At 41.2% G+C, this 26,471-nt stretch overlaps 2 protein-coding genes across 2 annotated transcripts in view; one reads left to right on the top strand and one right to left on the bottom strand.

The window, feature by feature from the left end:
• Positions 1–2,157, top strand: part of LOC311144938 (angiotensin-converting enzyme-like) — a gene marked incomplete at both ends in the record, with an annotated part of 40,546 nt that extends 38,389 nt beyond the window's left edge. Inside the window, one exon of the mRNA XM_084181124.1 lies at positions 1,937–2,157. Coding sequence (XP_084037250.1) covers positions 1,937–2,157 — 221 coding nt within the window. The remainder of the gene's footprint in view (positions 1–1,936) is intronic.
• A 5,654-nt stretch (positions 2,158–7,811) lies between these two features.
• The window catches only part of itga3b (integrin, alpha 3b), a gene marked incomplete at its 5' end in the record, with an annotated part of 57,365 nt that continues 38,705 nt past the window's right edge, over positions 7,812–26,471 (bottom strand). The window contains 20 exons of the mRNA XM_084165060.1: positions 7,812–9,390; positions 9,871–10,034; positions 10,445–10,570; positions 10,861–10,959; positions 11,065–11,178; positions 11,384–11,500; positions 18,757–18,933; positions 19,264–19,366; positions 19,619–19,696; positions 19,848–19,927; positions 20,044–20,118; positions 20,252–20,420; positions 21,031–21,128; positions 21,213–21,359; positions 21,537–21,679; positions 23,090–23,157; positions 23,246–23,335; positions 23,544–23,680; positions 25,072–25,160; positions 25,775–25,968. Coding sequence (XP_084021186.1) covers positions 9,924–10,034; positions 10,445–10,570; positions 10,861–10,959; positions 11,065–11,178; positions 11,384–11,500; positions 18,757–18,933; positions 19,264–19,366; positions 19,619–19,696; positions 19,848–19,927; positions 20,044–20,118; positions 20,252–20,420; positions 21,031–21,128; positions 21,213–21,359; positions 21,537–21,679; positions 23,090–23,157; positions 23,246–23,335; positions 23,544–23,680; positions 25,072–25,160; positions 25,775–25,968 — 2,215 coding nt within the window. The 3' untranslated portion in view covers positions 7,812–9,390; positions 9,871–9,923. The remainder of the gene's footprint in view (positions 9,391–9,870; positions 10,035–10,444; positions 10,571–10,860; positions 10,960–11,064; positions 11,179–11,383; positions 11,501–18,756; positions 18,934–19,263; positions 19,367–19,618; positions 19,697–19,847; positions 19,928–20,043; positions 20,119–20,251; positions 20,421–21,030; positions 21,129–21,212; positions 21,360–21,536; positions 21,680–23,089; positions 23,158–23,245; positions 23,336–23,543; positions 23,681–25,071; positions 25,161–25,774; positions 25,969–26,471) is intronic.

The raw sequence follows: 26,471 nt of genomic DNA, 5'->3' as shown, positions 1-26,471 counted from the left end.
AAGATGTGATGACATCATTGCTGCTCGCGCTGGGCTCTAGTGTACAGTGAGTGCTAGTGTGCAAGCGTTATGGGCTCTGTAATGCAGATGGCAGCCTCCACGAAACGGCATATGCGAATTTGAAAATTCAATGTCCTACCGGCCTCACAACCGCAGACCACGTGTATGGCGTCATGTGGGCGAGCGGTTTGCTGATGTCAACGTTGTGAATAGAGTGCCCCATGGTGGAGGTGGGGTTATGTTATGGGCAGGCATAAGCTACGGACAATGAACACAATTGCATTTTATTGATGGTAATTTGAATGCACAGAGATACTGTGACGAGATCCTGAGGCCCATTGTCGTGCCATTGTCGCAAGGATCTGTACACAATTCCTGGAAGCTGAAAATGTCCCAGTTCTTCCATAGCCTGCATACTCACCAGACATGTCACCCATTGAGCATGTTTGGGATGCTCAGGATCGACGTGTATGACAGCGTGTTGCAGTTCCCGCCAATATCCAGCAACTTTGCACAGCCATTGAAGAGGAGTGGGACAACATTCCACAGGCGACAATCAACAGCCTGATCAACTATATGTGAAGGAGATGTGTCGCGCTGCATGAGGCAAATGGTGGTTACACAAGATACTGTCTAGTTTTCTGATCAACGCCCCTACCTTTTTAAAAAGGTATCTGTGACCAACAGATGCATATCTGTATTGCCAGACGTGAAATCCATAGATTAGGACCTAAAGAATTTATTTGAATTGACTGATTTCCTTATGAACTGTAACTCAGTAAAATCTTTGAAATTATTGCATGTTGCGTTTTATATTTTTGTTCAGTGTAGTTTACCCAGGTTCAATCAGTAAGGCTGGTCTGAATGCTCTTTAACTTTATCCAGTAAGTACAACATAATTCACATTGTTTCCTATTCTAGGGGCATAGTGGGAATGTATACAAACGTATCATCAGCATATGTCTTGTTTCATCTTCTCTTTTTCTATTTTGCCATGTGTGGAATGTCATTCACCCATATACCTTTTTAGCCTTTGAGCACGGCACAATAATGCACATTCCTTACGCTTGTTGTTTACCTATGGGTACATCCCTTTTCTCTCTCTCCACCAATGGGCGTAAATCTTGGGATGTATTTGTATGTCAAACTTACCCATGTTCTTTCACTTGCGTGTTACAACTAAAGTTAACGAAAACCCTCCACCTCCCCACCACCACCACCAGCTATAATATTAAAGGTAGACTCAGCAAAATTACGTTGCCACGAGCAGCACCGCAAATATTGAGATGAGCGAGATACACGACTTCACACACAGTGTCTATGCATGTGCACATGTTCGTTTCACGCTGTTTACAGCGTGGAAGCCAGGGCAACAAAACAGTAGAGAAGTTGAGCCTCGCCCTACAACGCTCTTAGTTGTTGCGGAAATTTACCCACAATGCTGTTTTCTTTCTGCATCTACGTCATATCGCTGAGTCTACCTTTTTAAAGGAAAGATTCACCCATTTTCAATGTTATATTGTATTTGTATAGTTCTAGCGATTCCCGTGGTAATTTTTATATAATGCAAAACTCGTCATATCGGCTGTATTTCTGCCTGCTTGAATGGGGAATAGCTCAGATACACATGAAAACATGAAATGACCCTGGAAATCGATAGAACATCACCCAGAGATGTACAAATATGATAAAACATTCAAAATGGGTGAATCTTTTCTTTTAAGGCCCGTCATTGGAACTCCTCCCAGACGGCTACCTGTCATCTGGATCCAATGATCATTCCTCGGAGATGAGGCCATTCCCCAACCTATTTAATAAAATGTAATATTGCATTCCGTCTCTGTTGTTCATTAATTTAAGCCTAGTACTAGATTGAAACAGGATAAGAGTAAGTCTTCTGATTCGCCTCACTCACCTCTGTGTGTGTGTTCCCCAGGTGATGGCTCAGACACATCCCCCCCAGCCCCAATCCCAGTCCCAGATAATGGTAAAGTGGATTTTCTGGGCATGAGTCTGGATGGTGCAGCAGCTGCAGCAGGCCAGTGGGTCCTACTGGTCCTGGGCCTTGTGCTCCTAGTGGCCACCATCCTCCTGGGCTACAAGTACAAGAAATCAAAACGGAATAATCTGTCCTCATCTGAGCTGGAGCTGAAGTGAGGCTGCACTTACTAGCCTAATGGGAAGATCACCTTCACCCGGTAACAGCAGTGTCATCATCAGCGTTTGTTTGTACCTTGCATCCTGATTGGTTTTGTTTATTATTTTGTCTGCTTCTCTCCTATGTTGGATGTCTTGTATATTTATTGTATACATTTGGAGTCAAAATAATTTTGACTATGCAAAGAACAAAGAATCTTAACAGTTTTGTAATTTATTTGTAATATTCGAAACGCCGAGCCTGGGGAACAAATGTTTCAACTGATTGTAAAGTAATTATTGTGTATGCATTGTTTTTGGAAATATTTGATTTTATCAGTGAATACTCTGCCTTTCGAGAATAAAGAGAGAGAAATGTAAATTTGCTCTGTATTCATTGGTCAATGAGGTTCTGTGTGGCAAGATAAGCTGGATAAAACAATTACATATTAATGTGGTCAATCGTGCCGGTAATAACAAGTGATATATTCAATCAAATAACGGGTAGTAATAAGGGGTATAAGCTGTTTAATTACAGTACATTGAAACAGCATGGTATAAAATAACACCACTAAACATCCCCCCTCCCTCCCCAGCCACTGTGCGAGTCAATGGAACCTCTGTAGCAACGACTACAGATGACCAGTTAAAGAATCTCTTCGCAGAATATCTCTGGTGCCTCAGGTGATGGCTAATGTAGTAGGCACACAACTGTCTGGCTGCATACCAAATGGATATCCCCTATTTATTGCATTACTTTTGACCAAGGCCCATAAGGTCTGGTCAAATGTCATTAGTGGAAAAAGTACCCAATGGTCATACTTGAGTAAAAGTGAAAGTCACCCAGTAAAATACTACTTGTGTAAAAGTCTAAAAGTATTTGGTTTAAATATACTTACAGTGCATTCGGAAAGTATTCAGACCCCTTGACTTTATCCACATTTAGTTACGTTACAGCCTTATTCTAAAATGTAATAAATTGTTGTTTTTTCTCATCAATCTAACTTCTTCCATTTAAGAATGATGGAGGCCACTGTGTTCTTGGGGACCTTCAATGCTGCCAATTTTTTTGGTACCCATCCCCAGATCTGTGCCTCAACACAATCCTGTCTCGGAGCTCTACGGACAATTCCTTGGAACTCATGGCTTGGTTTTTGCTCTGACATGCACTGTCAACAGTGGGACCTTATATAGACAGGTGTGTGCCTTTCCAAATCATGTCCAATCAATTGAATTTACAACAGGTGGACAAGGATGATCAATGGAAACAGGATGCACCTGAGCTCAATTTCGAGTCTCATAGCAAAGGGTCTGAATAATTATGTAAAATAAGGTATTTCTGTTTTTTATTTTTAATACATTTGCAAACATTTCTCAAATCTGTTTTCGCTTTGTCATTATGGGGTATTGTGTGTAGATTGCTGAGGGAAAACATTTATTTAATACATTTTAGAATAAGGCTGTAACGTAACAAAATGTGGAAAAAGTCAAGGGGTCTGAATACTTTCCGAAGGCACTGTAAGTATCAAAAGTAAATGTAATTGCTAAAATATACTTAATTATCAAAAGTAAAAGTATAAAATATTAAGCAAACCAGACAGCACAGTTTTCATGTTTATTTTATTTACGGATAGCCAGGGGCACACTCCAACACTCAGACATAATTTACAAATGAAACATTTGTGTTTAGTGAGTCCACCAGATCAGAGGCAGTAGGGATAACCAGGGATGTTCTCTTAATAACTGTGTGAATTGGACCATTTTCCTGTGCTGCTAAGCGTTCAAAATGTAACGAGTACTTTTGGGTGTCAGGGAAAGTGTATGGAGTAAAAAGTACATTATTTTCTTTAAGGAATGTAGTGAAGTAAAAGTTGTAAAAAATATAAACAGTAAAGTATAGATACCCAAAAAACGACTTAAGTAGTACTTTAAAGTATTTTTAATTAATTACTTTACACCACTGTCAAAAGTAGTGCACTATGTAGGGAATAGGGTGCCTTTTGGTATGCAACCAGACAGTTGTGTAACCACTCCAGTAGCTGTCTACACTCTGTTGACTGAGAAATGCTCTGTGGGCATTAGTGATGCAGGTTGACCACAACAAGAAATGCTCTGCTGCCTACCAAACATTCCAAATAACTTCACAATATGAAGCACAGTAATGAACGACGGAAGAAACCACACAAGTAAAATGTTACTATGTAAATGATTCAGGAGAAACGCAGTCATTCAAACAGTCAGTCATTCACACACTAGGGTAACTTACTAAGAGAATCCATAAAATCCTGTTGCTCACGCTCACAATCTACAGTACACTGTGTGGTACAGCGTTTACCGTGAATGCAGTCTCCGCTAACGCGGGAACATTGCCTTTAAATGTAAATCACACTGTAACGCTGAACTTCCACGATACGGATTGAATAGAGCCCTAAGTGTAGTGTCTGTAGCCCGCTGACATTGCTGTCACGTACAGTAATCTCATGGCAGGCCAAAGACCTGTACATTAAGTTCAGTGTTACGACTCCCTCTATATGATTACAACTTGAACAACCTACTCTCTACTCTACTGTCGTAACCACACAGTTCAGTAAAATAAATAATCATTTAGAGAAGTGTTCATCTCCTGTCGGCCATTCACAATTCAAGTTCACTACAAACATCCCATCCCACCACTGAATATTGGCTAGTTCCAAAGATGGAGCATAAAAACAAGCAACTACTAGGCTATTCTATGTCATGCTGGAGTGCTTAGGAGCCATTGTGAGAAGTAGATATGCAGAGGATGGATAAGGCTAGTAGAGTCACGTACAGTATGGACAGTCGTGGTCAAAAGTTTTGAGAATGACACATGTATTGGTCTTCACAAAGTTCGCTGCTTCAGTGTTATGATATATTTTTGTCAGATGTTACTATGGTATACTGAAGTATAATTACAAGCATTCCATAAGTGTCAAAGGTTTTTATTGACAATTACATTAAGTTTATGCAAAGAGTCAATATTTGCAGTGTTGACCCTTCTTTTTCAAGACCTCTGTAATCCGCCCTGGCATGCTGTCAATTAACTTCTGGGCCACATCCTGACTGATGGCAGCCCATTCTTGCATAATCAATGCTTGGAGTTTGTCAGAATTTGTGGGAATTTGTTTGTCTTGAGGATCGACCACCAGTTCTCAATGGGATTAAGGTCTGGGGAGTTTCCTGGCCATGGACCCAAAGTTTCGATGTTTTGTTCCCCGAGCCACTTAGTTATCACTTTTGCCTTATGGCAAGGTGCTCCATCATGCTGGAAAAGGCATTGGTCGTCAGAAAACTGTTCTTGGATGGTTGGGAGAAGTTGCTCTCGAGGATGTGTTGGTACCATTCTTTATTCATGGCTGTGTTCTTAGGCAAAATTGTGAGTGAGCCCAATCCCTTGGCTGAGAAGCAACCCCACACATGAATGGTCTCAGGATGCTTTACTGTTGGCATGACACTGGACTGATGGTAGCGCTCACCTTGTCTTCTCCGGACAAGGTGTTTTCCGGATGCCCCAAACAATCGGAAAGGGGATTCATCAGAGAAAATGACTTTACCCCTGTCCTCAGCAGTCCAATCCCTGTACCTTTTGCAGAATATCAGTCTGTCCCTGATGTTTTTCCTGGAGAGAAGTGGCTTCTTTGCTGCCCTTCTTGACACCAGGCCATCCTCCAAAAGTATTTGCCTCACTGTGCGTGCAGATGCACTCACACCTGCCTGCTGCCATTCCTGAGCAAGCTCTGCACTGGTGGTGCCCGATCCCGCAGCTGAATCAACTTTAGGAGACGGTCCTGGCGCTTGCTGGACTTTCTTGGGTGCCCTGACGCCTTCTTCACAACAATTGAACCTCTCTCCTTGATGTTCTTGATGATCCGATAAATGGTCGATTTAGGTGCAATCTTACTAGCAGCAATATCCTTGCCTGTGAAGCCCTTTTTTTGCAAAGCAATGATGACGGCATGTGTTTCCTTGCAGGTTACCATGGTTAACAGAGGAAGAACAATGATTTCAAGCACCACCCTCCTTTTAAAGCTTCCAGTCTGTTATTTTAACTCAATCAGCATGACAGAGTGATCTCCAGCCTTGTCCTCGTCAACACTCTCACCTGTGTTAATAAGAGAATCACTGACATGATGGCAGCTGGTCCTTTTGTGACAGGGCTGAAATGCAGTGGAAATGTTTTTTGGGGATTAAGTTCATTTTCATGGCAAAGAGGGACTTTGCAATTTATCTGATCACGCTTCATGACATTCTGGAGTATATGCAAATTGCCATCATCAAAACTGAGGCAGCAGACTTTGTGAAAATTAGTATTTGTGTCATTCTCAAAACGTTTGACCACGACTGTACTGCCATTTCATACCGCAGGTGAACATTTGTCATGAGTCTTGTCCTTGAGGCAGAACAAAGCAATTTCTCCTTAGAGGCCAGCTACAAAGTCAAATTATTATATTATATTGTAAAATAATATATCAAAATATTATATTGTAGAATTTCAGGAAAACAAAAATTAGCTTTTTGGTCTTAATTTAAGGTTAGGGTTAGGCATTAGGGTTAATAGTGTGGTTAAGGTTAAGGTTAGGTTTAAAATCCGATTGTATGACTTTGTGGCTGTGTAGTTAGTGACCACTCTGCAGAGCAGCCTCCACAACAAGATTCATGACGAAAAACGTTAACCTGCTTTCATACAACTTATTTTTCTAATTTCCCTTATGTAATGTGCTTTCTGTCTATCCAAGATCTACTGGAAATAACAGGGACTTTAAACTCTAACTTTAAACCCTGCAAATATACTATTTGTCTAAAGCTGTGCAGATACAATTTTCCTGTGTGCAGTGCACCAATATTAAACTGCTTGACCCTGCACTGGGGGGTACTGCAATCCACATACATACAGTGCCTTCAGAAAGTATTCACACCCGTTGACTTTTTCCACATTTTGTTGTGTTACAACCTGAATTTAAAATTGAATAAATTGAGATTGTGTGTCACTGTCCTACACACAATACCACATAATGTGGTGGCGGCAGGTAGCTTAGTGGTTAAGAGCGTTGTGCCAGTAACCGAAAGGTTGCTGGTTCTAATCCCCGAGCCAACCAGGTGAAAAATCTGTCGATGTCGATAGTGTTTAACTTGAACATTTCTGAATGACTGCCTTATATCTGTACCCCACACATACAATTATCTGTAAGGTCCCTCAGTCAAGCAGTGCATTTCAAACACAGATTATACCACAAAGACCAGGGAGGTTTCCCAATGCCTCGCAAAGAAGGGCACCTATTGGTAGATGGGTAAAAAAAAAAAAAAAGCAGACATTGAATATCCCTTTGAGCATGGTGAAGTTATGAATTACACATTGGATAGTGTACCAATTCACCCAGTCACTACAAAGATACAGGCGTTCTTCCTAACTCAGTTGCCGGAGAGGAAGAAAACCGCTCAGGGATTTCAGCATGAGGCCAATTGTGACTTTAAAACAGTTCCAGAGTTAAATGGCTGTGATAGGAGAAAACTGAGGATGGGTCAACAACATTGTGGTTACTCCACAATACTAACCTAAATGACAAAGTGAAAAGAAGGAAGCATGTACAGAATAAAAAATATTCCAAAACATGCATTGTGTTTGCAACAAGGCACTAAAGTAAAACAGCAGAAAAATTGGCAAAGAAATTAACTTTATTTCCTGAATACGAAGCGTTATGTTGCGGGCAAATCCAACACATCATTGAGTACCACATATTTTTCAAGCATGGTGGTTGCTGCATCATGTTATGGGTATGCTTGTCGGCAAGGACTAGGGAGTTTTTTAGGATAAAAAGAAACGGAATAGAGCTAAGCACATGCAAAATCCTAGAGGACCTAAAACACAATACACTGGAGTTGCTTACCAAGACAACATTGAATGTTCCTGAGTGGCCTAGTTACAGTTTTGACTTAAATCGGCTTGAAAATATATGGTAAGACTTGTCTAGCAGTGATCAACAACCAACTTGACAGAGCTTGAAGAATTTTAAAAATAATCATGCGCAAGTAAAATCCAGGTGTGCAAAGCTCTTAGAGACTTACCCAGAAAGACTCACAGCTGTAATCGCTGCCAAAAGTGATTCTAACATGTATTGACCCAGGGGTGTGAATACTTAAATGAGATGAATACTTAAAAAACGTAAATGAGATATTTCTGTATTTAATTTCCAATAAATTAGCAAACATTTCTAAAAACATGTTTTCCCATTGTCATTATGGGGTTTTGTGTGTAGATGGGTGAGAATGTTTATTTATTTAATCCATTTTGATTTCATACATGTAACACAACAAAATGTGGAATAAGTCAAGGGGTATGAATACTTCCTGAAGGCACTGTATAAGTGTCAACACTGAATCCATCTCTTTTAAGGCACTGTTGTTGTTCTGTCATAACAAAGTCATCCAGATGATCAATAAAGCTCTGCACAGTTCAAAATAATCTCCCAAACTACTGTTGTAGTGACATCATCGCTAAACCACTGACAATCAGTGACATTCTAAAACAAAGAGATACGAAAGGAACATGGACAAGTACATTTACATTCAATAATAATTTTTACAGACTCTCTACAGACTCATTCACCTGATTAAAAAAGGAAACAGTGACGACAAAAAACAACTTTGCTCAGGAACTTGCAAATAGATCATTTGGAAGAAAGATATACATGCAAAGGTATTTCTTTTTCAGTACTTAAATATGCAGTGGTACGAAAATAAATCAATTTACAACCAAACTGGGATTTTTAAACACACTTTCAATGTACAACACTGCTTTCATCAAAATACTTTAAACATAGCAATTTCTGAAACAGAATATTTGGCATATTGCACAAAAAAAGAACAAAAAATATTTTGATGAAATCTACAGAGACTTATACACAGGGGAGAAACGTTCCAGAATCAATGTGGTCAGTATTCACAGTTGGTCTGTGTGCTGTGCCCTCCAAGTTGTGTGACATCCCAGAAACCCTTGTGTCCTTCCATCACAATGCTTCTGAACTTTGGCAGGGGTCAAGAGTTCAGAGTTCAGGGTCATAGGTCAGGGTTTCAGTAGTAGTAACGTTGCATCTCTGTCCAGTTGGTGATCCAGTACTTCTTGCCCGGATCCTCCGGCTGGAAGCCCATGTTAAACTGGTAGCGCTCCTCCTTACGGATTTTCACTCCATGGTACTTTGGCATTATCCGGTAGTAGATGGCTCGCTTGAAGAAGCCAAGCTGTTGGGAAGACAGACAGGCAGACAACACAGCATTAGGGAAAGCCATATAGTGTTGAACTGTTGATCATTTATGTAAGAATTGGAAAATCTGGAGGCTAAACTCAGGAATTAGACAAAGTTAGACAATTTATGTTAGTACAAGAAATACATTTTCCCATAGAGGAAAAAAGCGATTGAAGAGGAGAGAGAGTAAAGTCATTCATCAGGAGAGTGAGAGATGCTGTAGAATAGATACTTAGTAAATACGGTAGAAAAGACAAGGAGAAAATGTTTGGTACAGTACACTCTATCAGCCTGAAAAAGAAGGGAGACACAAAAGCTAGTTAGAATTGACAATGAGGAAAAGTTAGTATGGAAGAAATCCAAATTCCCCTTATACACATTACTAGCCTACAACCAACTACATCCCACAATCTACAAGGCGTTATGTCTAGTGTGCTAGATGCTGCCCGTGGCGGAGGCCGGAGGACTGCATTACCCAGGAGCCCTAGTGGAGTGTAGCATGGCCCCTCAGTGGGGGCCTCTCCTGTCTCAGTAGTCCTCAGTCAGCCTCTCCGTCTCTGAGGGCTGGCTCTTCATCTCAGCCTTCTGGCCTTTGGCCTCGTACATCTCCCTCCTGCTGGCCCTCCTGAAGAAGCCACACTGGGGGATCACGCGGTACAGTTAGACTGGAGCTACATGGAGAAGCTAACGGCTAGCTAGCGGTAGCGAGCTAGCGCTATTGAGTTTAATGGGGCAGCACTTATACTGTAGGCTATTCGCTAGCAGTAGCATGCTAAAACTAGCCAGCTAGCGTAGTTGAGTTCAATGGAGTATTACTGATAGGTACAGTATAACATACTTCATACAAATACAGTCAATATGAAAAGGCAGTCACACATGTAGGCTACATAGAATAATTTATTTTACTGGTGCATTGGAGTAAACAGGATACTATTGCAAGCAAGCTGTGTACAACAGGCATGTCATAACAGGTTTACATTCAAACATGATAGCCACAAATAGTATAGTTATAGTATAGTTATTGATCAGAAAGTCCTTAGGGTTCTCACCTTCCATAGTATGATGCTGATGATTCCTAACAGCAGGATCCCTGCTCCCACGGCAACGATGATGATCCACAGGGGAACCTCGTAAGGTGTCTCCACCCCAAGAACTGGGTCAATGTCCACTCTGAACTGGAGGATAGAAATGAGAGAGACAGAGAGAGAGAGAGAGAGAGAGAGAGACACAGGGGAATATTATGAGCAATATCCATATCATCCATACTATAGTAAAAAGACCATTCGTCTATCAATCAATCAATCACATTTTATTTATAAAGCCCTTTTTACATCAGCAGATGTCACAAAGTGCTATACAGAAACCCAACCTAAAACCCCAAACAGCAAGCAATGCAGATGTAGAAGCACTTTGTGACATCATCATCCTTAACCATTATCATCATCATCATCATTACGACACTAACCTCTCTGGTCTCACTTTCCATCTTGATGGTGGGGTTGTCCGTCACAAGTTTCAGTGTGGCCTGACCTCTAACCTCAATCCTCAAAGCATTTTTGTAGTCCTGCCAAACACACACAACCCCAAAAGGTATAGTCATGACCCTATTCGGATTTGGCAATTTGACCCTTTTGGTCCAAGAGTCTTGCTGTTATGTCTGACCTCTCACCTCTAGCATAGTACTGTTCCACACCCGTGACCTCACAATGATCTTGGCAGAGGTAGACATCTTGATCAAGGGACAGGTGAATGTCACACAGCGGGCCGTCGACTTTGAACAATCCTTCACAACAAAAACAAGCCCAGAATTAGGACCGGACACTAGACACTATATTTGCCATTATTTTTTGTGACTGACTGAAGTGAAGGCTCATCAATAGTGCTTCTAGAGCCCTTAAATTAACATTAGTGTCTGGATGAGCTTCCATGATCACAGCATCCGAAATGGTAGATCATGGACTTATGGTTAAATAGTCTAATGTCCTCACCAGATAGTAGGTCTCTTTACGAGGAGTCAGCACGGTAATGACCGCCTGCGGCTCGATGATATGAGGCTGTTCGCCCTCCACCCCTCGCTTGGAACGTTTGCTCCTGTTCTTGGACAACTGGGGAGAGAGACGGACAGGAGAGGAGAAAAGGTAGAAGAGGAAGAGACAAAGAAGGAGAGACGACAGACAAAGAAGCACATTACATCATGTTACAACACTAATTACTGGAATAGAAATAACTCCTACTAACTTCTCAAAATATATTTGTGCAGGCTCTATTCAATCTGTATAGCTGAAGCGTTACAGATTCCAAGACAGAAATGTAAAGGTAATTTCCGATTGAGCCGACATATGCAACGTTTCCCATGAATGCGGTCTCTGCTAAAGCGGGAACGTTGCCTTTAAATTTCAATCATGGTGTAAAGCTGAACTTCCGCGATGCGGATGGGCTCGATTCAATCAGATCTGCTTTACCCGACATCCGCATAGCGATTGTTTTGGCGGTGTCGGAGGTGGAACTGCGTTAGAACTGTCAAATCCAAAAGTGTCTCCTGGCATTATACCGAAAGCGGACATTGCCAGTCGAATGAAGAGAAACCCAATGCAGCCTGGAATGTGCGATGTAATCCACATTATTTTGTTTATGACAATTTTAACATCATTATTTCTATATAGCCTACACTTTCTTGTTCTGAACTTTTAACGCAAGTGGGATGGGTGTGGCTTCGTGACAATGGTCAAGACCCAGCTAACAATTCTAGGGAGAGAGAAAATGTTTATAATGTTACCCGTAATGTTCCCCTAATGTTTGAGTGTCCAGTTTTCTGTTAGTTAGGGGAACATTCTATCTATGTTAGCAAAGACCTTCTGAGAACCCTTTTAGCATGTTTTGGTGTTAAAGTTAGGAGAACATTCCCTTAATGTCACACAGAACATGGTTGCCATGTTCTCAGAATATACAATATTAATGTTCTAGACACGTTTCATGGGAACGTTGCAAGAACATCCATGTGTCCAGTTTTCTGAGGGTTAGGAGAATATTCCACCAATGTCCCACTAAACATACACAGCACATTATTGCCATGTTCTCAGAATATACAATATTAGTGTTCTAGACACATTTCATGGGACGTTGCAAGAATATTTATGTGCTTCAGTTGTCAGGACGTGGATCCAAAGAAACATTCTCCCCCTCAAAAAAAGTCATTACACATCGTTACTGTTGAAACATTGATCCATTCACAGCTCTTTATGTCTGTCGGCAAGGTTAGAGATACCTACACACACACACAGTGCTATTAACATACAGTGTTTTCAACTTACATATTTGACATACGTGATTACATTGTGCTTGTTCATTTATACAGTAATTATTATTTAACATGTCCTCACCTGGTATTTGAACTCACAACCTCTTGGTTCACGGCTTTCGTCCTGCTACGCCACCATGTCTCTTTCAGCTATCAATTAATTTGACAATTCTCATCACTGATTTGATTTTTCTTATTACAACAATTTAAGGAATTTCTATATAGTTGTCTAATGTTGGTGGGGCATATTAACCTGTTTTAATGATACTCCTGAATCACTATGATCAATAAAAGTTTTTCTTAAGTGTACTTTTAACAGAGCTGAGATTTACTTCAAAGTGCATTCACCGTATTGCTTAAACGTATCAAGTTGTTTCAGATCCACACAAGTGTCTAGGGTGGAGGGGTTAGGGTTTCTTCTGGACAGGGCCTAACTATACTGACCCAATACACATGCTCTAGAGATATCCCTTATTGGGACTGTAACTAGGGTGTTCGTCATTGGTGGTGGCCTGGATTCTAGACCCGGTAGTGGAGTCACCCTACTCTAACTTTCTTAGCAATAGATGTTAATGTATTAATTTGGCAACAGTTACAACACACCTATCTGATCTAATTAAAATTAGTTTCTCATTGAAAGATGGGAATCGGTAGAAATCTAGATAGCTGAGCATCTCAAAGAGAACTCTATATCGTATTTTTGAAATCCACACAACATATATACTATGTAGAACAAACATGTGTCTCTGATAAGGAATCACATCAGCTCTCGTCATTGCGTTTCTATCTGTAACACTCCTAATTTGTTGCTGAAACATGGCCGAGGCAGTAGTGTTGCTTCTGATAGAAACATACTCAGAACATGGTTGCCATATTCTCAGAATATCAGAACTGTGTATATTTACAGTAGCATGTCTGTACTTTCTCACATTTGCCATTTAAGCAATGATGATGCCAGTTAAATCAAAACAATACACAACACAGAGTTCCATCTCCAAGTTTTAATGTGGAAAAATAGACAAATTGCAACAGAATCACTTGAGACCAATGTTGGAGGAAATACAGTGGGGAAAAAAAGTATTTAGTCAGCCACCAATTGTGCAAGTTCTCCCACTTAAAAAGATGAGAGAGGCCTGTAATTTTCATCATAGGTACACGTCAACTATGACAGACAAATTCAGAAAAAAATATCCAGAAAATCACATTGTAGGATTTTTAATGAATTTATTTGCAAATTATGGTGGAAAATAAGTATTTGGTCACCTACAAACAAGCAAGATTTCTGGCTCTCACAGACCTGTAACTTCTTCTTTAAGAGGCTCCTCTGTCCTCCACTCGTTACCTGTATTAATGGCACCTGTTTGAACTTGTTATCAGTATAAAAGACACCTGTCCACAACCTCAAACAGTCACACTCCAAACTCCACTATGGCCAAGACCAAAGAGCTGTCAAAGGACACCAGAAACAAAATTGTAGACCTGCACCAGGCTGGGAAGACTGAATCTGCAATAGGTAAGCAGCTTGGTTTGAAGAAATCAACTGTGGGAGCAATTATTAGGAAATGGAAGACATACAAGACCACTGATAATCTCCCTCGATCTGGGGCTCCACGCAAGATCTCACCCCGTGGGGTCAAAATGATCACAAGAACGGTGAGCAAAAATCCCAGAACCACACGGGGGGACCTAGTGAATGACCTGTAGAGAGCTGGGACCAAAGTAACAAAGCCTACCATCAGTAACACACTACGCCGCCAGGGACTCAAATCCTGCAGTGCAAGACGTGTCCCCCTGCTTAAGCCAGTACATGTCCAGGCCCGTCTGAAGTTTGCTAGAGTGCATTTAGATGATCCAGAAGAGGATTGGGAGAATGTCATATGGTCAGATGAAACCAAAATAGAACTTTTTGGTAAAAACTCAACTCGTCGTGTTTGGAGGACAAAGAATGCTGAGTTGCATCCAAAGAACACCATACCTACTGTGAAGCATGGGGGTGGAAACATCATGCTTTGGGGCTGTTTTTCTGCAAAGGGACCAGTACGACTGATCCGTGTAAAGGAAAGAATGAATGGGGCCATGTATCATGAGATTTTGAGTGAAAACCTCCTTCCATCAGCAAGGGCATTGAAGATGAAACGTGGCTGGGTCTTTCAGCATGACAATGATCCCAAACACACCGCCCGGGCAACGAAGGAGTGGCTTCGTAAGAAGCATTTCAAGGTCCTGGAGTGGCCTAGCCAGTCTCCAGATCTCAACCCCATAGAAAATCTTTGGAGGGAGTTGAAAGTCTGTGTTGCCCAGCGACAGCCCCAAAACATCACTGCTCTAGAGGAGATCTGCATGGAGGAATGGGCCAAAATACCAGCAACAGTGTGTGAAAACCTTGTGAAGACTTACAGAAAACGTTTGACCTGTGTCATTGCCAACAAAGGGTATATAACAAAGTATTGAGAAACTTTTGTTATTGACCAAATACTTATTTTCCACCATAATTTGCAAATAAATTCATGAAAAATCCTACAATGTGATTTTCTGGATATTTTTTTCTCATTTTGTCTGTCATAGTTAACGTGTACCTATGATGAAAATTACAGACCTCTCTCATCTTTTTAAGTGGGAGAACTTGCACAATTGGTGGCTGACTAAATACTTTTTTCCCCCACTGTATATTACTTTTATGATTAACGGAGTAATATAACGAGTTAATGTCTTCAAATACTGTAATATTATTACAGTTACTTTTTCAAGTAAGCCGTATATTACTTTCAGAAATATATCTCTACCAGCGTGTTATATATACAGTTGAAGTCGGAAGTTTACATACACTTAGGTTGGAGTCATTAAAACTTGTTTTTCAACCAATCCAAACATTTCTTGTTAACAAACTATAGTTTTGGCAAGTCGGTTAGGACATCTACTTTGTGCATGACACAAGTAATTTTTCCAACAATTGTTTACAGACAGATTATTTCACATAATTCACTGTATCACAATTCCAGTGGTTCAGAAGTTTACATACACTAAGTTGACTGTCCCTTTAAACAGCTTGGGAAATTCCAGAAAATGATCAAATGGCTTTAGAAGCTTCTGATAGGCTAATTGACATCATTTGAGTCAATTGGAGGTGTACCTGTGGATGAATTTCAAGGCCTACCTTCAAACTCAGTGCCTCTTTGCTTGACATCATGGGAAAATCAAAAGAAATCAGCCAAAGCCATAGGAAAAAAATTGTAGACCTCCACAAGTGTGGTTCATCCTTGGGAGCAATTTCCAAACGCCTGAAGGTACCACGTTCATCTGTACAAACAATAGTACGCAAGTATAAACACATTGGGACCACGCAGCTGTCATACTGCTCAGGAAGGAGACGCGTTCTGTCTCCTAGAGATGAATGTACTTTGGTGCGAAAAGTGCAAATCAATCCCAGAACAACAGCAAAGGACCTTGTGAAGATGCTGGAGGAAACAGGTACAAAAGTATCTATATCCACAGTAAGACGAGACCTATATCGACGTAACCTGAAAGGCCGCTCAGCAAGGAAGAAGCCACTGCTCCAAAACCGCCATAAAAAAGCCAGACTACGGTTTGCAACTGCACATGGGGACAAAGATAGTACTTTTTGGAGAAATGTCCTCTGGTTTGATGAAACAAAAATAGAACTGTTTGGCCATAATGACCATCGTTATGTTTGGAGGAAAAAGGGGGTTGCTTGCAAGCCGAAGAACACCATCCCAACCGTGAAGCACGGGGGTGGCAGCATCATGCTGTGGGGGTGCTTTGCTGCAGGAGGGACTGGTGCACTTCACAAAATAGATGGCATCATGAGGAAGGAAAATTATGTGGCTATATTGAAGCAACATCTCAAGACATCAGTCAGGAAGTTAAAGCTTGGTCGCAAATGGGTCTTCCAAATGGACAATGACCCCAAGCATACTTCCAAAGTTGTGGCAAAATGGCTTAAGGACAACAAAGTCAAGGTATTGGAGTGGCCATCACAAAGCCCTGACCTCAATCCTATAGAAAATGTGTGGGCAGAACTGAAAAAGCGTGTGCGAGCAAGGAGGCCTACAAACCTGACTCAGTTACACCAGCTCTGTCAGGAGGAATGGGCCAAAATTCACCCAACTTATTGTGGGAAGCTTGTGGAAGGCTACCCAAAATGTTTCACCCAAGTTAAACAATTTAAAGGCAATGCTACCAAATACTAATTGAGTGCATGTAAACTTCTGACACACTGGGAATGTGATGAAAGAAATAAAAGCTGAAAGAAATCATTCTCTCTACTATTATTCTGACATTTCACATTCTTAAAATAAAGTGGTGATCCTAACTGACCTAAGACAGGGATGTTTTACTAGGATTAAATGTCAGGAATTGTGAAAAACTGAGTTTAAATGTATTTGGCTAAGGTGTATGTAAACTTCCAACTTCAACTGTATATTTTTAAAGCCTTTTCTCATACTAACGGAATTCATGCTGTAGGCTAACATGTTTCCAATAGGCTATTGTAAAACAGAAAATCAAAGGAAGATGGCAGCTGTGTTCTTACCCCGCTTAACCTTTTCCTTATTGAAATGCTCCCATTATTTTGAGTTAATCGAGGAGAAAGAGAACAACATTTAAGTCAAATGCAAACTCTGCAAAGGCAGCATTGATCTCTTCCTCCAGAAACACCACATCAAACCTGAAAAAGCATCTGGAGGTCGTGCACAAAGGCACAGAAATGCGTGAAAGAGGAGATATCTATACACATTATGGTAATAAACGAAGATGCATAAATAATATTTACAAGTGTTCTAACAACATTTCCATATAAACAATCTAAATGTCTGATAAATGCAATTCAAATGCCAATAATGACATTAACTGCTAGAACGTGAGAGTAGGGTGACTCCCTAGCAGGTCTCAAACCCAGGCAACCAGCACCAATGACGAATGCCCTAACCACGGTCCCAATAAGGGATATCTCTAGGGAATGTGCTTATTGAACCAGTCTAGTTAGGCCCTGTCCAGAAGAAACCCTACCCCTCCTCCATTCGCACTTATGTAGATCTGATTGGCTCAGCAACAGTAACAAGATGTGATGTGTAATAATTTTTTGGGGAAACATGAATGTTCTTGCAGAATTCCCATGAAACGTGTCTAGAACATTAATATCGTATATTCTGAGAACATGTCAACCATGTTCTGTGTATGTTTGGTGGGACGTTGAGTGAAGATTCTCCTAACACACAGAAAACTGGACACATAAATGTTCTTGGAACATTTAACCTGTCTACGGGAAAAAAAGTATGAAAATGTATGCGCTCACTACTGTACTGTAAGTCGCTCTGGATACGAGCGTCTGCTAAATTACTAAAATGTATATGTAGAACATTAATGCCTTATGTTCTGAGAATGTGGAACCATGTTCTTTGTATGTTTGGTGGGATGTTGATGGAATATTCTCCTAAACCACAGAAAACTGGACACATGAATATTCATGCAACGCTCCCATGAATCGTGTCTATAACATTAATATCTTATGTTCTGTGAACATGGTAACCACGTTCTGCGTAAGTTCTATTTGACATTAAGGGAATGGTCTCTTGGAAACATTCCTTGCACATCATGGGAACATTCTTATGAAAACATTAGTTAATGACCTAATGAGACTATGATGGGAACGTTCTCTAAAGTTGTGGAAACGTTTGTTGTTAGCTGGGGAGCAGCTGATCACCGATTTGACAGCTCCAACGCAGTTACACCTCCGACACCGCCAAAACATCAGCTATTTGGGTGTCGGCTATCGCCGGTTAACAGTTGAACTGATTGAATCTAGGCCATAATGAATATTTAGCCTATTTTAGACTTGTGAGTCAGGTTCAAGTCTGGTTTTATTGGCTGCTTTGTTCCAAACAGTACTCCTTATTGGAAATATTACTGATTAACTGTGGGTGTAAACAGAGATCGAGGAGTACTGCTTTAATCATGTTTTTGTAACACACTGGTCCCAGTTGGCCATAGAGATACAATATAATTCTGTGGCCTATATAGAGCCTCAGAAAGACTCTGGTAACTCACCGTGAGGTTGAGAAGATTGACGATGTCCCCTGGAGGGACACAGTGTGTCTCAGTTGTCCCCTTGGTGACGATCTCAGTCAGGTAGAGAAGCCACTTCCCATTGGTCACCTCGAAGGGCCACTGAAACTCCACGGCCAGGGTCCCCAGCGCACCCAGAGGCTCTCCCTCCACTGACACCTGGTGGTAGGAGTGTGGTATCAACGTCACCACAGGACAGACACATGGCAACAGAACAGATATGGAAATAGAAATACAATGTAAACAGGATTCCTCATTCTGTGACAGCAAAGCATGTCTGTTCTACATAAAGAATTGGCTAAATCTTTCCACCACATATTACCTCACAAAACTGTTACGCCTACAATTACAGGTCAGAATTCAAGGGAAACATTACTCAAAGCCCACAACATGGCTGACGTTAGCTAAGTGTTGGTGTCTCACCTTGAAAGTGTATTCCACAAGACTGCCCACAACATGGCTGACGTTAGCTAAGTGTTGGTGTCTCACCTTGAAGGTGTATTCCACAAGACTGCCCACATCACTGGTGGTGTTCATAGCTGACTCTCCCGTCACCGCCCCGCTGAAGTAGGTCTGGACCAGGGGATTCTCTCTGTTTAGAGAGGGGCAGGAGAGAAAGGAAGAGGAGGAAGAAGAAGAAGAAGAAGAAGAAGAAGAAGAAGAAGAAGAAGAAGAAGAAGAAGAAGAAGAAAAAGAAAAGAAGGCAGGGGGGGGAGGGGGACAATGGAAGTTAGTTAGTTACAGTGTTATACTTCATTATCCATTAAGACATTATTTTGAATTAATGCAGGCACACAGCACGGCATCAGGACAACATAGCGCATGTGTCCGAAGTTACACTTACATGGAGAAGGAGGTCTGGATGGAGGTCTCTATCAGCAGGACCACAGGCACAGGGTACAGGTCATTCTGCTTACTCAACCTGGGGAAACAACACCGACATAAGTGTTTATTCAGATAGTTTATTCACTTAATCATATTCATATTTCCCACTTGGACATAAAGACTGACTGTTGCTAATCTGATAATGAGTTCACGATATAGAGCAATGACAAATATCTCCTGTTACTTACGTGGACAACAGCAACTGAGACTCAATCTCCCTGGTTTGGAGGTTGATCCCTGATGTTTGAAAGATGAGCTGCAGAGAGACCTGCAAACCACGGGAGGGTCATGATTTTAACTACCACAAATCAACATTCCGATAGGGTCAAATCAATGATGTAATACACTGTATAATCTCTACGTGGAATAACAGTATGGCCTTACCATCTCATTGCTCCTCAGTGGATTCCCCAGGTCACACATTACAGTCTCCCCAGCACGGCATTCTACGTCAGGATCCTACACATAATAAACGTATGATACTACAATCTGCATGTACAGAACATACTGTAGTTAATGGAGCAATTATAGTCAATGTACCTGTCAAAAGCCAGAATTCACCTAACCCTCTGTCACCCTCCAGTGGACTTACTTGGGAGCGCACGCCATAGTAACTGAGCGTGGCTGGGGTGGAGATGTTGAGCATGGCCTGGTGGGCGTCCTCAGCTACCTTCCCAGGGCCTGGCATGTTAGTCACCTCCACTAGTAGCATCACCTTCTTCACATTACTGCTGTACTGCAGCAATTGGCGGTTCCCCTGACTGCATACAAACAGACAGAGAGCATCACAGTTCATGTATTAGGGGCCATGTACAAAATATTGCACCAGAGAGAGATTGTGTGAATCTGAAGCACTGTTGTACAACCCTGTTTTTGGTGGGGGTCTACCCGGTCACACTTTAAGAGTTAGGGCTAGAGTAAGAGTTCAGTTTAGTGTTAGGATAATGGTTAAGGTTAGGGTTAGGGCTAGGGTTAGCGGATAGTTAGTTGAAATGTTACTGATACTCTTATGACAAATTCAGCATTCATTTGTATAAAATGTGTCTGTTCCCGAACATAAGTAAATAAGTAGACATATAAATGTGTATAAAATGATAAAGGGGAAATAAAGGTGCAATTGGTTGATATGTATATTGGTGCATGTGTCCACGTGTGTATGTTAGTGCAGGTGTAAGTGTGCAGATGTGTGTACTGTTTAATTTGTTGGTGTATAGATGTGTCACCATCTATTGTACATGACTGGGATCGAGTCTCGATGAATTCAATTACAACATACAGTTATTAGAGTAACATTCATTTTCAACGTATTCAGACTGACCATCTGCCCGATACCCCATGTGTTACATATCTTCCTCTGTGTTTACCACATACCTGGGGTAAGGCTTCAGTCCCTCGTTAGCAAACATAGCTGTTAGCTGCAGGTTACTGGTGCACATGTTGTCTGAGCCACACTCCTTCTGGAAGTTGATCTGCAAAGTAGGAGAAAGAGTTCGAAAACACAATTTTCATTACATACTCAATGGAATCAGGTTATTCCTAAGTCAGTAACATACCTCTTTCCTCTCAGTGACTTTCTGTTTGTGGCTCAGTACAGGGTAGGAGTCCAGGTTCTGCAGGGCCTTCCTGACTTTGAGTTTCTGCTCATCCAGGGACACGTTGAGAGAGAAAACCACCGGCTCCAGCTTGTCCCTCACAGGATCCTGGAGAAGATGATACAGATGAGTGTGTGTGTGTGTGTGTGTGTGCGTGCGTGCGTGCGTGCGTGTGTATGTATATGTGTGTGTGTGTGCATTCGTGCGTGCGTGTGTGTATATGTGTGTGTGTGTATATGTGTGCGTGCGTGCGTGCGTGCGTGTGTGTGTGTGTACAGTATTTACCTCTACTCTGAGCTCCAGCACCTGACACTCGGTCTTGGGAGATGGCATGGTAAGGAGGCCTGTGTAGGTGGCAAGCTTATTGACAAGGAAGAGAACTCGAGGGCTCCGGCGATGTATGTCAGCTTCCACTGTGTACTTCACCACTGCACAGGGAGGAAAGACAAAAGTAGTTAGATGTACTGTATGTATTTAGACAGTGAAGCTATATATTTTTTCTTTGTCTCTATACTCCAGCATTTTAGATTTGAGAGACAATGTTTCATATTAGGGGACAGTATAGCATGTCAGCTTTTATTTGAGGGTATTTTCATACATATCTGTTTTACAGTCCTCCCCATTTAAAGAAGTCATATGTACATTTCAGCAGACACTCTTATCCAGATCAACTTACAGGACCAATTAGGGTTAAGTGCCTTGCTCAAGGGCACATTGACAGATTTTTCACCTAGCCGGCTCAGGAGTCAAACCAGCGACCTTTCGGTTACTGATCCAACACTCTTAACCGCTTGGCTACCTGCCGCCCCCTTTATTTGTACCCGGACAATTTGACTTAGAATGTATTAAAGTAGTCAAAAGCTTATTATTGGGTCCCATATTGCTTGCATGCAATGAATACATCAAGCTTGTGACTCTACAAACATGTTGGATGCATTTGCAGTTTGCTTTGCCCAGTAGGAACTGAATGGTGAATACTGTCTTGTGCCAAATTGTAAATGTTAGCATGAATAATGATATGTGAGAAAGTTACAGAGGCACAAAGATCATACCCCACCCCAAAATGCTAACCTCCCCTGTTCTTGGTAATAGTGAGGGGTTAGCATGTTTTGTTGTATCCTCTGAACAGAATCTGACTAATCATTATTTACGACTTTTTAAAATCATGGCATTATCCGTTTGAATTATAAGTGTTTAGAAACATCTTATCTACCCACTTAGAAAGAAAATTACTCCAGTCATCATTCACCATTCAGTTACTATTGGGCAAAAAATAACCCAAAACACAACCAAAACAAACAGCAAATGCATCCAAAGAGTTTGTTGAGTCACAAGCTTGATGTAGTCATTGCATGCAAGTAATATGGGACCATACACTAAACGATTGAGAACTTTATTACACTATAAATGAATTTGTCCAAATACTCATGACTTATCCACATGGGGAGACTAGAACATAAAGTGCCTTCATTTCTAAACGGTAAAACAGATAAGCAAAAAAAAAATACCCTCAAATAAAAGGTAACATTCTGTATTCTCACCTCATATGAAACGTTTGATCTCAAATCCAAAATGCTGGAGTATAGAGCCACATTGTAAACATTAGCTTCACTGTACAACCCAGGAGGTTGGTGGCATCTTAATTGGGGAGGATGGGCTCGTGGTAATGTCTGGAGCAGAATGAGGGGAATAGTATCAAATACATCAAACACATGGTTTCCATTCACTCCGTTCCGGCCATTATTAGTAGCCGTCCTCCCTTCACCAGCCTCCTGTGCTGTCCAAATACATATGAAGGGGAGTGCATTAGGTTGTATTAGAAAGGGAATGCCACTCACTGATGTTTTTCTTGAAATCTTTGTTTCCATTGCTGAGTGTGTAGGAGAAACACACTGTCACAGTCACACTGTAGGAGACATAGAAGACACATTAGTAAAATAACAGTTGACGTTAATTGACTTTATACAGTGTGATCTGAGAGGAACCTTTCTCACCAGGATTTATTTCCAGAGGGACAAAGTTTAGGGTCCACAATCTTTGGCAGCACAGTAAAGTTCTTAGAGAGATGGATAACTGGACGAGCCCTGGAAATGAACCATGTTAAAAGATTACACAAAGAATAATAATACATACACAAAAATAAGCATATTACTATCAAGAGAAGACATGTTGGAGGGACAGATTACATAAAATGAGACAGAAACAAGATCATGGATGAATATATCCAAGTTTGTTATGGCAGTTTTAGTTGATTCAATTCAATACATACTGTATTTATTGTCCACTACTTACCTGAGAAGAGCGATGCGGTCATCCAGAGAACCAACCAGGATGTCAGGGTAACTGTTCTCATCCATGTCCATACCGCCACTGATGGAATAGCCAAAGGTCTGGAACCCACCACTACCCACTGACTTCCCCTCAATCACCTATAGGGGGCAACACGGACACGTTACTAAACTACATAGATCACGATACAGTATCTTTACCCCATTTCCCTGCATTCACCTCCCTGTCCTTTTGGCTTCATAGCAAATAATGTATTGTGCATTACTGGGTGAATATTAATGAACTATGATCTATAAAACAAATCAAACGAGTCTAATTCCCTAATGGGTATTATTACTACTGTACCTGTTTTCATCTGATTGTCAAACAAATCACTTCAAAAAATAGGTTACCTTCGCACATTCATCCAAAATAATTCCAGCATCCGAACAGTGCACTGTGCACCGCCAACTTTCCTTTTATTCTCAAATGGCTGGAACTATCTCACCGGAGAAAGCATCGGAGCGAGCGAAACAGCGCCCCTCTGTCTTACCATATATAGCCCATGTATCGGATGCTGTCTGGCCAAAAAGAGTATGACATGCCATTCTCTTTTTTGGCTAGAGAGCATCAGATACATGGGCTACACATACATGTACATGTCCTCTGCCTCGACGACGATGGCAGTATTACCATCAGCACCTGTCTTTTTACTAAAGAAATGCGTTTTGTATCCCCCCTAGAGTCTAAGGGCCCAGGGCTGAGTTTCTACTAAGCTAACATATGGAATTGTTTTAAGATGGTCATACCAAGGATCATTTAGCTATTTGATTTCAAATTTTAGGACCACTGTAGGTATATAAAAAAAACGTATTTGATTAAACATTGAATTTGGCCTTGCTGCTAGTAGCCCATAGAAACATTGAATAACAGATTCACACATGGAAAAAAAGATAGTACAAAATTTAATCAAAAGGAAGTATGTTTTGAAATGTCTGTCCTATATCTGAGAGATATAGGACAGACAAAATAAATCAGGAAAATAAATCAATCATTTTTACCCGTATACCTTTTAAGTGGAAATGCCCTATTCACTTCCATTCATTTTCGGCAGGGTACCGGGTTACCTTCAGACGTGTTCCGTGACACTTTGTGGGTGTCGTAGAGCAAAACGGACAACACTACCGGGTTCATTACAGTCTCATATTTCCGTAGAGGGGTAGCCCAAACCGTGTGTAGCCCAAACCGTTCGGACTCTACAGATGTTTTCGTGAGAAGACCGATTTTAAGGATGTCGCCTGGTCTGACAAACACCGCTGTAGCTCTGCCCTAGCTCTGCCACCTTCCACCGCAGACGCGGAAGGCCGACATCGGCGGATGCGGTGGATTGAGACGCATTCCATGCAAAAAAACTGATAGCTTAAAAATACGGATTATTTATTATATATACAGTATATACTTTTTCTTTATGCCCAGCTCACGAGGCCCCTTGATGATGTGAGGCCTGAGGCAATTGCCTCTTCTGCCTAATGCTAAGTATGCCAGTGTGTACCTGACTAGGCTCCTCAGAGATTCCCTTCTTGCTTCCCATCCAGATGTAGACCTTCCCAGTCTCATGGAATGGGGCTCCTACTGCAAAGTCTATAAAGGAAATAGAATCATTGGAAATACATGACCATACATTTTGAAAATGAGCAATTAAGTTTGCTCAAACAATTAATCATCTGCATATTTAATGCGTATAATACATGAAGTAAGTAGTGTGTAGAAGACCATCTCTGATAGGCATATAGCAGAGAGGAAGAGGCAAAGTGAGAGGTTTTACTCTCGCCAAAATGTATTTCTATGGGCTTATTTTGGACCTAAGCTTGCCTTCCTGCCTTTGGGAAAACGACTTCCATTGTTAGGGAAGAGATATGAGCGTCTCATCATTATTTACAGATCTCTGCCTTAAGTTCCAGTGTAAGCCCTTGTGCTGGCTGTATTTAGCCACTAGGTGACAGCAGCATGACAGCAGATTTTGGGATCTACGTCCTCATTGCGGTACAGTTCCACACCTTTCAAATTCTTTAAAAGTGCATCTTTCCTCCTCCCTTCTTTGAAGAAATCACTGATTAGAATTGACTGGAGAGGTGTGGCGGAGCCCTTGCGTTCATCTGTCCAATCATGTCAAATCAACGATTACATCAAGTAAAGGAGGAAGGAATGACGCACTTTAAAGAAACCCAAAAGGTTACCCGTTATGTTAGGCCTACCTTGGAATCCATCTTGGTTGACGTCGCCAATGGCTGCCACGGCGAATCCAAAACCAGATGCCGTAGGACCCTTCAGTACCATGCTAGGTTTCTTCTGGAAAGATCCGTTCTCATTCATGAAGACGTACACCGCTCCTCCCTCCTCCTTCTGACGGTCAAAGTAGAACGGGGCACCTACGATGAGGTCATTCCAGCTAGGATGGTGAAAATTAAAAATAGCACACACAAATATTAACACACAACCATACACATACTGTATCATTGTAGCATATATAGTACATGGATCATAATCAGTATATGGTTTACCAACCATTTTACCCACCTTATTCTTCATTCTTATGTGCTTTTAGAGAGGGCGACATAGCCTATAACATACTTCACATCTTTTGGCTTGTCTTTTGTATAGCCAAAATATTTTTCTTGACAATGTGTTATTCAGTATAATCTTTTTTCTCTGACATGCTGACAGACTATGAAGACAAATGCTCAAGGTTTTATTCATGTATTATGAGAAAGAGAGAGCACACATGCCTCAGCCGTGATATCATGACAGATACCGTATCTGAGGTGGTGAAACGACAAGGACAGCCTCTCCAATTCAACCACTACAGCACAGTATTCTCTGCATCACTGGTCAGGTAGAGTGTGTATGCCAAATAGTAGAGGTAAAAGCTAGAGATGATGGGCTATTGGTACA

Source organism: Coregonus lavaretus (assembly GCF_964263955.1).
Source record: "Coregonus lavaretus genome assembly, chromosome: 1".
NCBI classification, from domain to species: domain Eukaryota; kingdom Metazoa; phylum Chordata; class Actinopteri; order Salmoniformes; family Salmonidae; genus Coregonus; species Coregonus lavaretus.
This window is presented reverse-complemented; position numbering and strand designations above follow the sequence as displayed.